Source organism: Xenopus laevis, chromosome 5S (assembly GCF_017654675.1).
Source record: "Xenopus laevis strain J_2021 chromosome 5S, Xenopus_laevis_v10.1, whole genome shotgun sequence".
Taxonomy (NCBI): domain Eukaryota; kingdom Metazoa; phylum Chordata; class Amphibia; order Anura; family Pipidae; genus Xenopus; species Xenopus laevis.
The window spans coordinates 43,846,902-43,863,477 of NC_054380.1; the positions used below are offsets into that span (position 1 = coordinate 43,846,902).

At 38.7% G+C, this 16,576-nt stretch overlaps 1 protein-coding gene across 1 annotated transcript in view; it reads left to right on the forward strand.

Annotated features, from left to right (window-relative positions):
• The first annotated feature begins 2,813 nt into the window (after nucleotides 1-2,813).
• Nucleotides 2,814-16,576, forward strand: part of snx9.S (sorting nexin 9 S homeolog) — a 52,178-nt gene continuing 38,415 nt past the window's right edge. The window contains 2 exon segments of the mRNA XM_018265259.2: nucleotides 2,814-2,956; nucleotides 11,529-11,615. Of these exon segments, the coding sequence (XP_018120748.1) occupies nucleotides 2,936-2,956; nucleotides 11,529-11,615 (108 nt within the window). The 5' untranslated portion in view covers nucleotides 2,814-2,935.

Sequence of the window (16,576 nt, forward strand, 5' to 3'; positions counted from 1 at the left end):
ATCCAAAGTCTTTATTAAACCTACAGCGGGTAATACCGTTCTCAGGGCTGACAGCTGTCATCCCAGTCACACTAAGACTAGTATTCCTTTCAGCCAATTTTTACGTTTCAGACGGAACTGTTCAACACTTCAGTTTTTTGATGAACATTCGATAATATTAAAAAATAAATTAATAAACAGAGGCTATCCTCCGAATTTGGTAGAAATAGCATATCAGAAGGCTCGAACCAGGGATAGACGTAACCTCCTTCTCAAAAATAAGAATGAGGACAAAGATAAAAATGCAAACAAAGATATGAGTGTTGAGAAGAAAAATACCCCATTATCCAAGAATAGTAACAAAACTTCGATTTATTTCAGTACACAATATAGCATGGAATTCAATGACATATGCAAAATTGTACGTAAACATATTCCGGTTTTGTTTAATGATCCCACTATGAAGAGAATACTTAATGATGGTCAAATTAAAATGATTTCAAGACGATCTCCCACCTTGGGAACTAGGCTTTCACCAAGTATGATCTGTAATCGAGGCCCCCCTTTGTCCAATACTTGGTTAACAACGAAGGGTACCTATAAATGTGGAAAACACCCTTGTAAAACATGTATAGTTATTTCAATAAGCACAGACTTTAAATTGAATGTTACAGGGAAAGTGTTTAGCAACCATACCTATAATAATTGTTGCAGTAGTAGGGTTGTGTATTTACTTGAATGTAAGTCCTGTAAGAAACAATATGTTGGACGTACAATCCGCCCTCTCAAAGACAGGATAAGGGAACATTTACTCACCATAGAAAAAAGTGATACTAAATCCCCTATTGGTAAACATTTTAAATCCTGTAGCAAACGTGGTATACAGGATTTAGGGGTAAAAATAATTGAAAAAGTACCCATGCCCATAAGGGGTGGTGATCCACTTCTCTCTTTAAATAACTGTGAAGCTTTTTGGATTCTAACTTTACATACACGCAATCCAGATGGATTAAATACAAGATTTGATATTTCCTATTTTATTTAAGCAATCTAAGTGGCTAATCATAATGTATCTTTGTATGTATTACAATTGTTTCATGTTTCATTCAATGGATACTTTTAATGTATTTTGTAATTTATTACCCATTCTGACCATTAGAGGTCACTGTGGGTATTAGCTATTTAAGTTGTGATTTTCACCTTCTCTTTTATGCTTATGATTAAGGGCAGCTGAGCCCGAAACGCGTCAAGCGGAAGATATAGCGTGTACTTTTAAACATGGTCTAATAAAGATTTTTCATTTTAACTAACGGTCTGGTGTGCGGAATCGCTCTTCTCCATTCATCTTTATTCTCTACGGCGTGGGACGCCAAAGTTCCTGCACCCAGATCCAGATTAATCGTGTCGGCTACATTTAACTAACTTGCGGTGAGTCGGAGCGGTTTTGCTCTCTTTATTGTTATGAAAATATAATGTACAGATTTTGCTGCACTGGAACAACTGGTGTTTTGCTTCAGAAATCTACTATACAATCTGTAAATTATATTTTCTTAACTTTAAAACACTTTCATTTTTTGTTATATAAACAAGCTGCTGTGTAGCCATGGGGGCAGCCATTCAAGGATAAAAATTGAGAAATGACACAGAATACACAGCAGATAACAGATAAACTCTGTAGCATATAATGAGACTCTTCAGAACTACTGTGTGTCCTGTGCTGGAATGGCTGCCCCCATTGCTACACAGCAGTTTGTTTATATAAACTATATTTATGTTTCTATAGCAAACACACCAGTTCACCAGAGCAGGGAAACTGTATATTATATTGTCATTACTTTAAAACAGTTTAACTTTTTGGTGTGACTGTTCCTTTAAGTCCTACTTTTATTAATGGTTCTGGTGCTTAATACATTTAGGATATTACATAGATAAAAGGATATAATATGCTAGTCTAACTCCACCATGAAACAGGGGAAACCCTTCATTGACACCCTTTTGGGGCACAGGAACTGACAGGGAACCTGCTCACAATTAGTTAAAGGAGAACTAAACCCTTAATTAAAAAAACCTTTCACCCTTCTCTACATAGACCACCCTCCCCCCAGCCTAGCTGTTATCCCTGGTAAATGCTCCTTACTCTTTACTTACCCCTCTGTGCAGATTCAGGGCATCGGAGTTCACTGGTGCCATCTTCTTCTCTTCGGGTCTTCTTCCGGCCCTTCGGCAATTTCCGTGACATTCGGCGCATTAAGGTGTCGCTAAACAGAAGATTGCGCCAACTGTGCATGTGCCGATATGCCACTCTCTTCCCGAAGATTACCGAAGGGAAGATGGCGCCTGTGAATTCAGATGCCCTGAATCTGCACAGAGAGGTAAGTAAAGAGTAAGGGGCATTTACCAGGGGTAACAGCTGGGCTGAGGAGCAGGGAGAGGTATCTATGTAGGGTAAGTTTTTTTTTTAATTAAGTGTTTAGTTCTCCTTTAAACCAGAGGAAACAAAGAGAGAAACATTCCTTTTTTTTAATTTTCACACATTGTCTTCTATAGTGGCCTTGTTTGAACAAAAATACAGAGTCCCTCAAAGTACCAAAAAAAATGATAAATCAAATAAATTCACCAGGCCCTAGTTTGCACAAAATCTACCAGGAAATCGTAGTTTAGTTCCCTGGCAAAAGTCAAATACAGTATAAAATACAAACGCCTTAAAATATTGGGGAGAGCAAAGCTTTAAAAGTCGTTCCTGTTGGTTGCTAGCTATCGTCTACTTGCACTGTCTGACATGAGAAACAGTCTGCGAGCGGACCTACAGCCCTTACTACATTTCGTTTTTTGTGACACTGAGTTACGTCATCTCTGCTCGTCACTCCCACACGGCGTCATACGTGACGGCACAGTCTCGCGAGATGAGGTTTGTGGCGTCGGGATTTTCTGTAAGGCAGGAGGCAAGGCGGTCGCGATGAACAGCTCTGCGGGAAGTGTAAGTAGCGATTGGGAAGTGCGGGCTGTGTTAGGAAAATCAGGAGTGTCCGGTGAAAAGCGAGACTATTGGGCAGTATGAGTGATTTACTTGCAATAGCCGCCCCCGCTTCTGTCACTGAGCTGCAGACTTCGGAAGTGAAGTTTTTACTTCCCTCACAGCCTCTGAACTTCTCTGTCAAAGCGAACTGTACGGAAAACTGTGTAGGGTCATTCACATGATATAAACAGTTTATAAACTAGAGCTTTTGTGCCCATCTGTTTGACTGCACTGTGTTTAACGTGTACACATTAGGTCTGCTATTGAAAGGCTCGGCTGTCAGTGAAATGGGAGTCAATCAGGTGTTCTATAAGGCAATATCTGTAGGGAAGGAAGCAAGTGTGTATTATACGCATAAAGGGCTGGGTCAGCTTCAAGTTAACCTTTACCATGTCATAGAATTCCCCATTCTAAGCAACTTTCCCACTGGTCTTCATTATTTACTTTTTTTGAGATTTTTAATAATTTTCTGTCTCATTTCAGTTTTCAAATGTGGGTCACTGACCCTATCTAAAAACAAATGCTCTGCAAAGCTACAAATGTATTGCTATTGCAACTTTCTATTACCCGTCTTTCTATTCAGGCCCTCTCCTATTCATATTTCAGTCTCTTATTCAAATCAATGCATGGTTTCTAGGGTAACTTGGACCCTAGCAACCCGATTGCTGAAATTGCAAACTGGACAGCTGCTGAATAAAAAGTTAAATAACTCAAAAACCACAAATAAAAAATGAAAACCAATTGCAAATTGTCTCAGAATATCACGCTCTACATCAGTGATCCCCAACATTTTGAATCCATGAGCAACATTCAGAATAGAAAGGAGTTGGGGAGCAACACAAGCATGAAAAATGTTCTTAGGGTGCCAGATAAGTGCCGTGATTGGCCATTTGGCAGCCCCTATGTGGATTGTCAACCTACATTGAGGCTTTGTTTGACAGTGCACTTGGTTTTTATACAACCAAAACTTGCCTCCAAGCCTGGAATTAAAAAATAAGCACCTGCTTTGAGGCCACTGGGAGCAACATCCACGGGGTTGGAGAGCAACATGTTGCTCACGAGCTACTGGTTGGGGATCACTGCTCTACATCATACTAAAAGTGAATTCAAAGGTGAACAGCCCCTTTTAAGAGATTTTGTGTTATATACATGTCGAACTTAATACCCAATAATAGCTAATAGCAGAATGACTAGCTAATGAAATATTCTTCAGCATATATTTACTTATTATAGGATTCGACTGAATACCAAACCCTATTTTGCATATGCAAATTAAGGTTGGGAAGGGGAAAGCATTTTTTACTTCCTTTTTTTCTGACAAAAAGTCACACAATTTCCCACCCTACCCCTAATTTGCATTGGTGTGTAGGCAGCCATCTTGGGTCGTTTTGCCTGGTCATGTGCTCAGAAAGAGATAATGCTGCACTATGGAACTGCTTTCTGACAGGGTATTGTTTCTCCTACTTAAAAGACCAGTAGCATAAAAACATTTTTTTTTAAAAAAATTCATTTTTACTTAAAAAAAAAAAAAAGCAAAAAAAAACACCAAGGCAGTTTTAACTTTAAATGCACAAAGTCTTTGTTAAGAAATTACTTACTACCGATTTTCTGCTTGCGCTCCTCTTCAGAAACGGCGACAGGGCGATAATCCATTGTGCGGCCCTCGATTTCTCCTCCCTGCCTTATAGCCAGGGAGGAGAAATCGAGCAGCACACAATGGATCGAGCACCACAGAGAATCGGTAAGTAAATTCTTAATAAAGACTTTGCACATTTAAAGTTAAAACTGCCTTGGTGTTTTTTTTTTTCTTTAAAACAAGTTTTTTAATTTTTTTTTATGTTACTGGTCCTTTAATGTAACTGAAGGAGTCACAGTGGGACATGGCTTTTTACTATTGAGTGCTGTTCTTATATCTAACAGGAGCTGTTATCTGGTTACCTTCCCATTATTCTGCTGATGGGGAGAGGGGGTTGATATCACTCCAACTTGCAGTGCAGCGGTAAAGAGTCACTGAAGTTTATGAGAGCACATGTCACATGACTGGGGGCACTTGGGAAACTGACAACATATCTAGCCCCATGTCAGATTTCAAAAGTTAATATAGAAACATTTGTTTTCTCTTTTGAAAAACAGATTTTAGTGTAGAACTGATACATTTTGAAGAAAAAAAACATATTTTCCCATGACAGTATCCCATTAAAAGGGGTTGCTCACTTTTAAATGAATGTTTTAATTAAATAAATAATTGTAAAATATAGAGAATGATATTTCTGAGATAAGTTGCAATAGTTTTTCATTTTTTATTATTTGTGCTTTTGAGTTATGTAGCATTTTATTAAGAAGCTCGCCACTTTGCAATTTCAGTAATCTGGTTGCTAGGGTCCAAATAACCCTAGCAACCACACATGATTTGAATAAGAGACTGACTAGGAGAGAAAAATGAGTTTTTATTTTGCTCAATTAAAGTGGACCTGTCACCCAGACATAAAAAGCTGTATAATAAAAGTCCTTTTCAAATTAAACATGAAATCCAAATTATTTTTTTTATTAATGCATTTATAGCTGTTGTAAACTGATTTAAAAATCTCAGATGTCAATCAAATATTGTCTGCCCCTCCTCTATGCCTAGGCATAGAGGCGGGACAAGTAATTACTTTCACTTTCCATTCAGCACTTCCTAGATGTCACTGCTCTCCCCACATTCCCTCAGTTCTCTTAACCATTTAATTGTGTAGCCAGGGCATGGGGATGGACATCAGGCCCCCATTCTGGTGCACAAATAGACTTTGAGATGATGCAACACTTGCCTTAATAACAGTGTCCACAAAATGGATGCTGCCGGATTGCTATAATTATGAGTTCCTAGACTGATCGAAATACGATTAAAATAATTTATACAGCGTATTTAAAGTTTATTTTGCTTAACTAACTAGTATTTGGAATAATTTTTTTGGGTGACGGGTCCCCTTTAACATGATGGAAAATAAACCTTTTAAGGTTAGGTCACCTTGCATTTGAAACCAGTTTCTCTCTTTTCATATTGCCTTGTTGGTCAGGTTCCCATAATGCCATGCAGACTGTATTTTCTTACTTTGCTGGTCTGTAAATGCTAGGCATTGTGGGAACTGGCTTCAGCAAGCTGATTACCAATACAATACTCTTTGAGAGTCAATGTAAGAGATGCAAAAACTATGAATTTGCAAAAACTTTTGTTCATTTTCTTTTAATATGGATTTTTTTAATTAAGTGCTAATTTTTAAAGTAACAGCATATAGAAATGAAATAAAAGAAAGAATTGAGCAAAAGAAAGAGGAAAAAATATATATAGAAGAAAATAACGGCAAAATAGCAATCTGCTTTCTTGGTTGTTGCACATTATTTTGAGCATATATTCTTTCCAGTTTTAATAAAGTCTCCACCATTAAGTACCAGTAGTTAAATGAGACCTGCTTGATAAAGAGTCCACATATGCTATATGTTGTCAAAGACATCCATAGTACATAAATATCATTTTAAATGTTTAATGTACATTGGGAAGTTGCTTAAAATTACATTTTCTCTCATTTTGCAAAATAGTTGTTTTAAGGTAGACATCCTATTTTCTATCACACTATTAGCAATAACTCCCTACACATGGAAAAATTAAATCACTTCACTCTTAAATGCAGTTTGAATGTTTAATGAATACTGTGATGTTGAAATGCAAATTATTGCATACCTGCCAATCAAAAAGCATAAAGGGATCCATTGTGAGCTGGATTGTTGTTCTTATATAATGTATAATATAATACCTTTTTATGGAATTTATTTGTAGATATTACTTCAATGCCTGGCAATCAAAATGCCTAAAGAAGACCATTGTGAGCTGGATTTTAATTCGTATATAATGTATAAATGCATTTTTGAATTATTTCTTTGTATATATTCCTTCCAATGTCTGCCAATTCAAATGCATAAAGTAGGCCATTGTGCGGTGGATTTTAATTCTTTTATAATGTATAATATGAATGCACTTCTGATGATCTTAACCACCTGCTGCAGCCATGCTCCACTGAGGACATATCAGTACAGTTTACCTGCTAGTAAACAAAATGGCAAAGCTAATCACATTTGTTCTGTTTGCATGCACATTGCTCCCTAAGGTAGTTACTTCCTTTAACACTACTATTCTGTCACTATTCTATTCACATATCTCTCCCCCCCCCGCTCCCATTTACATACGCCAGCCCTTATACACGTTATAACTACTTGCAACACCGTTTTGCTCCACTTACTGTCATACATACAAGCACAGTCACTTCAAATCATCTTCCCACATCTTCTCACTCTTTTTCCTACTTTTGCTGGCTGCAGCGGTATCTCTCCAAACCCTGGTCCTGCTCCATACCAACTTATTTTCATCCTTGTTTTCCTGCCCAAACACTTTTTCTCTATTCTCTCTCACCTTATTCAGATTCCAACTCTTCCTTCTTCTTGCCTTCCATTTTCTTGTGCCTTTCTCAATATCCCCTCTTTAACAAATTCATATTTATCCATAATACACACTCTATCTAAATCAGTGCTGTCCATCTGGCAGCCCCCCTTGTGTGGCCCCCCACACGAAAGTCTGCTGTGTCTGCTTACCATGTGTAAAATTTAAAAGGTATCAGTACAGAGATTAATTGGTCCCTGCATTGTTTACACCTCAAATTCATACACTAATCCCCTGAATTGTTCACCCGTGTAACATCACTATTTTCTCACACCTGAGACCCAGATTGAAACTGCCCACATTGTTCACCTGTTCACACTTCATACAAAATGCTCATTGGGCACCAGCACTCTGTCACTGTATGCAGTAAATCTTAGAGTGGTCCTCATAGGTTTCCTTTTCTCCTGATCTGCTGTGCCTTCCCTATGCTCCCTGTATGTGCCTTGCTCTGCCTGCCCAACTCTGTCTGTGTGCCATACACTTTCTTGCCCCATGCTACCTATGTGTGCCATACTTTGCCTGTCGTATGCTTCTTGGGTGTGCCATACTCTGCCAGCCCTACGCTTCCTGTGTGTGACATACTCTGCCTGTCCTATGCTCCCTGTGTGTGACATACTTTGCCTGTCCTATGCTCCCTGTGTGTGACATACTTTGCCTGTCCTATGCTCCCTGTGTGTGACATACTTTGCCTGTCCTATGCTCCCTGTGTGTGCCGTATTCTGCCCACCCTATGCTCCCTGTGTGCCTTACTATGCCTGCCCTATTCTCCCTGGGTTTGCCATACTATGCCTGCCCTATTCTCCCTGGGTGTGCCATACTATGCCTCCCCTATTCTCTTTGGTTGTGCCATACTTTGCCTGCCCTATGCTCCCTGTGTGTGCCCACAATTAATGTGGACATGGTCTTGTAGTAACATGGGTGTGGTTTCATAACAGGGAGTGGTCAACACTGGCTTCCATTATCGGCCCTCCACCATGTGGGCCAGAAAAATTCTGGCCCTCGGTAATACACTAGTTGGACAGCGCTGCTCTAAATCATTTAGTCTTCTTGCAGCAATGGAAACCTGGCTTTCACAGAATGATACCACCAACGAAGTTGCACTTTCTCATTGTGGTTTCTGTTTCTCTCACACCGCGAACCATTGGACGCTGGGGTAGGGAGAAGTTGGAATTCTCCACTCACTGTCGGTTCAAACCTTTTCCTATTCTTTTAGCATTCTCATTCAACTCTTTTGAGATGCATGTCCTTTCACCCTCTCTCTGTATGGGTGACTGCCACTTGCACACCCCATCAGCCACCTTCTCTGCTTTCTTCATCTGGACTGACAGCCCTGAAATCATCCTTGGCTATTTTAACTTCCATATCGACAATGATTCACAACCCTGCCCATCTCGTTTCCTCTGCCTAACCTCCTCCTTAGGGGTGCAGGAGTGTACATAAACCCCTACTCAAAAGGATGGCCACTTTTTGGATCTAGTCTACTAAAATTCTCTCTGGTTTTAACGAGACACCTTCCAATCATCATTTGGTTACATTTATAATCTCTCACTCTCCTTCCCCCACTGTCATAATTCATAATTCATGTGGCATTGACCTCCCGGCCTTAGCTCAGTCTTTCAGGTCCAGCCTCTCTCCTTTACGGAGATGTCTTATCCTGATACCCTGGTTAGTGAGTATAAGCACATACTATCCTCCACCATTAGCTCATTTGTCCCCTTAGAGGCTAAATGTATACAAACCCTAACCCCTGGCTGAATTCAGATTCTTACACTCCTGTACAATATCTGCTGAATGTATGTGGAAGAAATCCTGTATGCAAGCAGACTTTATTCATTATACATTTCTACTGTTATGCCTCAATTCTGCCTTGTCGAAGGACAAGCAAGAGTATTTCAGTACCCTTTAAACAATAACAAATCCAACCCACCACACCTGATTCCTAAATTCAATACTCTTCTCCATCCCTCATCAACAGAATCAATAAAAAAAAAACCACTGTGCTGCTGAGCCCTGTTTGCCAAGTTACCGCCCCTGTTTGCCGAATTACCACCCCTGTCTGCCGATTCACCACCCCTGTCTGCCAATTCACCGCCCCTGTCTGCCGATTCACCGCCCCTGTCTCACTTCTAGCGCTTGCCTCTAAACTTTCTACACTCCCATAATCTGTTGGACCCTCTGCAATCTGGTTTCTGGCCTGCATGCTCTACTGAGACTGCCTTGTACAGCATTACAAATGATCTTCAGGTTGCTAAAGCCAAAGGTCACTTCTCTATCCTTATCCTCATTGACCTATAATCAGCATTTGATAGAGTTGACCACTCTCTCCTTATGCAAATTCTGTGTTTGCTTGGTATCCTTAAACAGGCTGCATCTTGTCTCTCTTCTTACCTCTCTAACCATTCATTCACTGTCTCTTATGATAACAAAACATTATCCCCAGTTCCTCTTAATGTTAAGGTGCCTCAAGGCTCTCTACTAGGTCTGTTGTTGTTCTCCTTGTCTTTTTGGGAGATCGCATCTGCTCATTTGGCTTTAATTATCATCTGTATGCTGATCGCTCTCTGTCTCTGATTATATTAACACCACTGTCAAGTCCTGTCACTTTTCTTGCTCAATATTGCCAAAATCTATCCCTTTCACCTGTTACAGCCAAGACACTCATGAATGCTCTCATCCTATGTCGACTAGATTACTGTATCCTTCTAATAACTGGCCTCCCTAACGCCCATCTATTCTCTCTACAGTTTGTATTAAATACTGCTGCCATAGTTCTCCTCCTCACAATCATAAGGGTACAGGCCCTCCCTTGCTTATAATGGCTTTCCATGAAACAAATAATAACTTGCAAACTCTTCCTCATAACCTTTAAAGCCCTTCATTCCTCGGCACCTAACTACATCTCATCTCTTATCTCTTTTCAATGTTCCTGGCCGAATGCTCCTCTCAGAGCAACTGCTTGTTTGCACTGCTAATGCTGTCTCCCACATCAAAACCTTCTGTCTTGCTGCTCCTTATATTTGGAATGCCATTCCTGAATTTCTCCAGAGAGAATCCTCTCTCAATTTCCTCAGAATTAAACTCACTACCTCTTGGAGCACTTGCATAACACCTGAAATGGGAACTGGCACTTTTATGGCACTGCCACCCTCTGTAAACTTGTCATAGGGGGTCACATCTTGGAAAGTGTCTGCAACACTCCCATGCTCAGTGGATTCTGAGCAGCTGTTGAGAAGCTAAGCTTAGGGGTCGTTGCCAATTATCAAGTGGAAAATGAAGTTTGTCTGTAATATAACCTGATGCTACAGGGCTGATTATTAAATTCTGATGTAGTAATTATCTGTATTAACTATTAATCAGCCTTATAGTGTGACATTTCTATTATGTGTATATATAATATAGCATGAGTTGGTCCCTAAGCTCAGTAAGTGACAGCAGCACAGAGCATGTGCCGTGAATCAGCAGAAAAGAATATGGGGAGCTACTGGAGCATCTTTGAAAGGCAAAGATCTTTACTGCTAAAGTGTTGCGGTTGCCTTGGGCTGGTACAGAACTCCAAAACATAATGTACAACATTTTTAGCCTACTTCTTTAGCTAGGCTTCAGTTCTCCTTTAAGCACATATGTGCCAACTGAAATATTGTAGCAGAGAAAACTCCCAGTGTGTGTCTTCCTCAGTAATCACCTTGAGATAATATTATCTAATGTGTGCATATTTTTATAGTGAGCAGCTGTATTTCTATGGTACTGCATTAGTAAACTTTTCCAGCAACTGTTTGCTTTGTTTATGCCAGTAATTATAACAAAATACACACACAAACACTTATTGCTTTTGATATTCTTCCAGGCAGTGGTGTGCAGCTAACATGTAGTGCCACGTAGCACGTGTATTATCCTCACTATACGGTTTTCCAGTCTAGGTTTTCACATAAAATAATTTTTGGCCATTGACAATGGTTGAAAGGCTTCGCTGAAAATAACATGTGACTCATCTTTGCTGATTCATTCCATTAAAAGAATGAAGTTTCTAACTGTCTTATGGTTTTTTTTTTTTTTTCCTTCCAGGCTCGAGTTTTATATGATTTCGCTGCAGAACCTGGAAATAATGAGCTCACTGTTAAAGAAGGGGAAGTCATCACAGTAACCAACAAGGTGAGCAGTAAGTAAGGATTATGTCATGTGTAACCTAGTTGTACAGCATGCAAGAAGAGGTTAGTAGGACACTGGGCCTTGCTTATTAACACTGGCACATTTGCATCTGAGTAGTAGCCCATAGCAATCTCTCTAAAGTTTGCTTTCATTGATCTTCCTACATATAGCTAAAAAAAAAACAAAAAACCTAATTACTGCTTGAGGTTTCTGCACAGTTTCAAATTTACTTTGTGTTGACAAATGTGTCTCAAGATTCTGAACTTGTTTATGCTTCTGCGTTCACTTTTTCCTTTAAAGGGAAACTAAAACTTTATGAATTGTGCTCGAAGGTACACAATATTTTACTGTTAAATCTTTTGATTTTTTGTGACTTATGACTTTTTATCTCATATCTCTCATCTTATCTTTATTTATTTATTTATTTTTTACATATTTAAAAATATATTTAAAGAATTGGCATATATTCAAGCAATGAATCAAGGAGCAATCAATGATGCAGAGCTTACTTTAGTACCAAAGTACTTTTGTTATTTCTTTGATATGTAAGGCTCCTAAATAGGGATTCAGAAGAATTCTGCTATATGTTCTTTTAGATCTGGTGGCTAAAAAAGCCAGGCAAGGTTCCTACTTTATCACATGCGATCTTAGCTATGCGTGTTACTTTTCTTCAGTTTCTGTACTGTGTGCTAGGAATATAGCAACCCAAGGTCAGCCAACCTTCTTCATTATATATTAACAGTTTGCACATGCATTCTGTGCAGCTTCTTGGTGACTGCGTTTCTTCTTGTCATTTTTCTTTAACTTGCCTTGCATTTTTTTTAACTCTCTGGCTACGTGTTTCTTCTTTTTATGTTAGGATTGACATTTTTGGGAAAAAAATACTGGCCTGGTGCTACCCTGGTGATGTTGAACTTGTCATGTTGATTTGTTTTTGGCTTTCAGCATTCGGTTTATACAGGTATGGGACCTGTTATCTAGAATGCTTGGGACCTGGAGTTTTCCGGATGATGGATCTTTCTCTAATTTAGACCTTCAAAAGTCTACTACAATATCATATAAACATTACATAAACCCTATAAGCTGGTTTTTATATCCAGTAAGGAATAATTATATCTTATTTTGTATCAAGTACACGGTACTGTTTTATTTTTAGAGCAAATGGAAATCATTTTTTTAAATTTGGATAACCGGTATGGGATTCATTATCTGGAAACCTGTTATCCAGAAAGCTCCAAATTACAGAAAGGTGTCTCCCATAGACTACATTTTATCCAAATAATCCACATTTTTAAAAATGTATTTCCTTTTTCTCTGTAGTAATAGAACAGTAGCTTGTACTCGATCCAAACTAAGATATGATTAATCCTTATTGGAAGCAGAACCAGCCGATTAGGTTTATTTAATGTTTACATCATTTTATTGTAGACTTAATTTATGAAGATCCAAATTACGTAATATCTATCATCCGGAAAACACCAGTTCCCTAGCATTCTGGATTACAAGTACCATACATGCATTTGATTTTTGATGGCGTGTGTGGGAGACGACTTTTCTGTAATTTGGAGGTTTCTGGATAAGGGGTTTCTGGGTAACGGATCCCATACCTGTACCATTATCATCCTTTTGTGCTTTGCTTTTAACTACTGGTAAATTAAGGATGCTGATCGGTCCGTATTCGGACGAATTTGAATAGTTCGAATCGAAGGAATGCACATTCGATAGAATTAGATTAGAAGTTTTTTCCCCAAAAAACCTTTGATTTTTCAAAGTCCACCAATTGACTCCAAGTAGATTCTAGGAGGTCACCCATAGGCTAAAACAGCATTTCGGCAGGTTTTTAAAGTGACTAAATGATGAATTTCAATATTCGAATTTTCGATTTTTTTTTCAAATCGAATTTGGACTATCCAGAAATTCCGAAAGTGCGCTGAACGTTCCCTCTTTCACAGAGTTTACTTCACAACCTCAGACCAGGTGAACTGATAAAACTTATGTCAGTGACATCATATCCTTTATGCCGGAAATGCATTAAAGTTGTAAAAAAAACGCTGGCAGCTTTTCTTTTTTTGAAGCGGGATTGCCTTCAAAAGTCCAAACCATTAAAGACTTATGTGTGAACAAATGTTTTTAACTAATTAGAGGGGCATGCCACATTTATATAAGGGTGGGTTCATGTGTAGGGCATTAGAGGATCTCATGTCTTTATTATGGCTCATTGGACATTTGTTTGAAAAAGTGGCCACTTAAAGCATTTGCACTAACTTTACTATTACTAACTTTACTATTAAAGACTTCCATACAACTTTTAGGTACCCGTCCTATTCAAATTAACCTAAACACAAGGGTACTAGAGAAGTTTAGCTAGGCAGGAATGAATACTAGCGAAAATTTGCTATGAAATGCTCGCACTGCCGAAGTAACACTAGTGAAAATTTGCCTGCGTTCAGCTGCTGAGACGCAACTTCGCTGGCGAAAGTTCGTCCATTAGTGATTTTGCCCCCAATGAATTTGATAAACCGTAATAATGCAAGGATTTTTGTTTCTACATTAGGTTGGCAAAGCTTTTGCCTTAAAGGAGAAGGAAATTCCCTTGGCGCAAAGACCCTCCCCTGTGTTGCTCCCTCCTCCCCCCTGGCCTACCTGTCCCGCCGGGCAAATGCCCCTCTGCGCAGGTCCTGTCCACGGAGCTCACAGGCGCCATCTTCTCCCAAACGGTCTTCTTCCTGCTTTGATCGGCGTTTTTGGCGCATGCGCAGTAGGAGCAATTACTGATCTACTGGGCATGCGCCAATTTCCGATTTCACTTTGTGACATTCGGCGCATGCGCAGTAGATCCGTACCGGTAATTGCTCCTACTGCGCATGCACCAAAAACGCAGATCAAAGCAGGAAGAAGACCGGGGGAATTTTATGGTGAATTTTCGACATTTTGCAAAATTTTGGTGAACCGAAATGGGTCAGATTCGCCCATCACTATATATGAGCGTAGACAAGCTGGGCCAAATTGGACTAATCCTATCTTTTAGTCAACAGCACAGCCTACAGAAAGATTTTTGGCCACATAGCAGTTGAACAGGCCCGTCATGAGCCACATACATGGTCCAATAAGCTGCTGACACAGTCTGGAGGGATCTATATATGATTGTTCCATTATTTGAATTGTTTTATTTCTGTCTTTTATATTGTTTGTGCTATATTGTTTGTTCACTGCCGAAATCATTGTACAGCACTGAGGATTATGTTACCGCTTTATAAATAACTTATAATAACCTGTGCTAATTCAACAACAGATGTCAGCAATACCTGTATGTGTGTGTTTCAGAAAAGAAATGTTTAAAAATAAAAAAAAGTCAATGCTGAACCCACTTAATAAAATTATATATATTATTCTTTATTAGTCCCTTGTGTCCCTGCCACCTTTAAGTACGATATTTCATTAAATAAAGTACAAAGACAACATTTCCAATGTTGAAACAGAGACTTTTTTTTGTTTTCTTAAAAATATACGTTCATATGGAATTTGATGCCCGCAATATATTTTGTAAAAGTTGGGACAGGGAAATGTTTCGCCCTGTGTTGCTCCACCTCTCCTTTTAACAACAGTTGTAACCTTCTGAATGTGGTTTGTCATTGTCTTGTTTAAATAAGCAGGTCATTCCATGAATGTCCAAAAATGTCATGGGATGGCAATGTATGTTACTACAAAACCTGTTTATATTGTACAGCATTAATGTTTCCTTCCTAGTTGTGCAAGCTCCCCATGCCATGTGCACCCCATAACATCATTGATGCTGACTTTAGAACTGTGTACTGCTAACAAGCCTAGATGGTCCTTATCCTCTGTAGTCCAGAGGACCTGGTATCCATGATTTCCAAAAATAATTTAATGCTTTGATACATCAGACTACAGGGTAGTTTTCCACTTGGCCTCGGTTCATCTTAAATGATCATGGGTGGAGAGAAGGCAGTAAATTTCTGGGTTATGTTTGTATATCGTTTCTTCTTTGCATGGGTGGTGTTCTTAATTGTGTTCACAGATTTCACAAGTATTCCTTAACCCACACAGTGAATTCCATAACAGAATTGTCTGTTTTTTCCAGTTAATTTCTCTAATAATAATTGAAATCCACATTTACAATTTATTTTCCATTGCAAAGCACTAACTTTAAAATTGGGTTTAAATTACTGAACATCCACCATCTACCTTTATTAACTGGACAATTTGAACAGAGTTATTAATCAACCTTAAAGCAAACAAACCCCTCCCTTCTCTAAGCAGCCTATGAGCAGCTCATTATCAGGGGCTTCTCAATGGACAAGTAATTATTTTTATCATATACTCTATTGCTCTGTATGAATAGGATTTGCTAAAGCAAAATTGGTTTATATCACTGAACATCCACAATTTGACTGGACTGGACAATTTGAACAGAGTTATTTATCAACCTTAAAACAAACAAACCCCTCCCTTCTCTAAGCAGCCTATGAGCAGCTCATTATCAGGGGCTTCTCAGTTCACAAGTAATTATTTTTATCACATACTCTATTGCTCTGCATGAATAGGATTTGCTAAAGCAAAATTGGTGTCTTGTTGTTTAGTGCTAGAAATAAAAACTATGCATTTTTAAAATCAACTGGGTGACTAATGTGACTGAACTGGAAGAACTAATCTGGTGCCTTTATAATTTTTTGTGTGAGATAAGGACACCTCCTTTCTCATAAGTCTAGAGTTGTTTACACTATGGCATTTATTATTCCAAACAACTTTAATGACATGAGAAACCCAATTGTGAAACATTTTGCATTCTACTATGGTTTTTGTGCATTTTACATTAAGGACAGACACTTTTCAAGAATCTCATTTACCTGTCATTCAGCACCAGACAAGTGAAAACATTTTACATGCATTAATGCAGTAGCTGTTTTTTAAGTTCTCATAATAGTATTTGTACAGATATATGT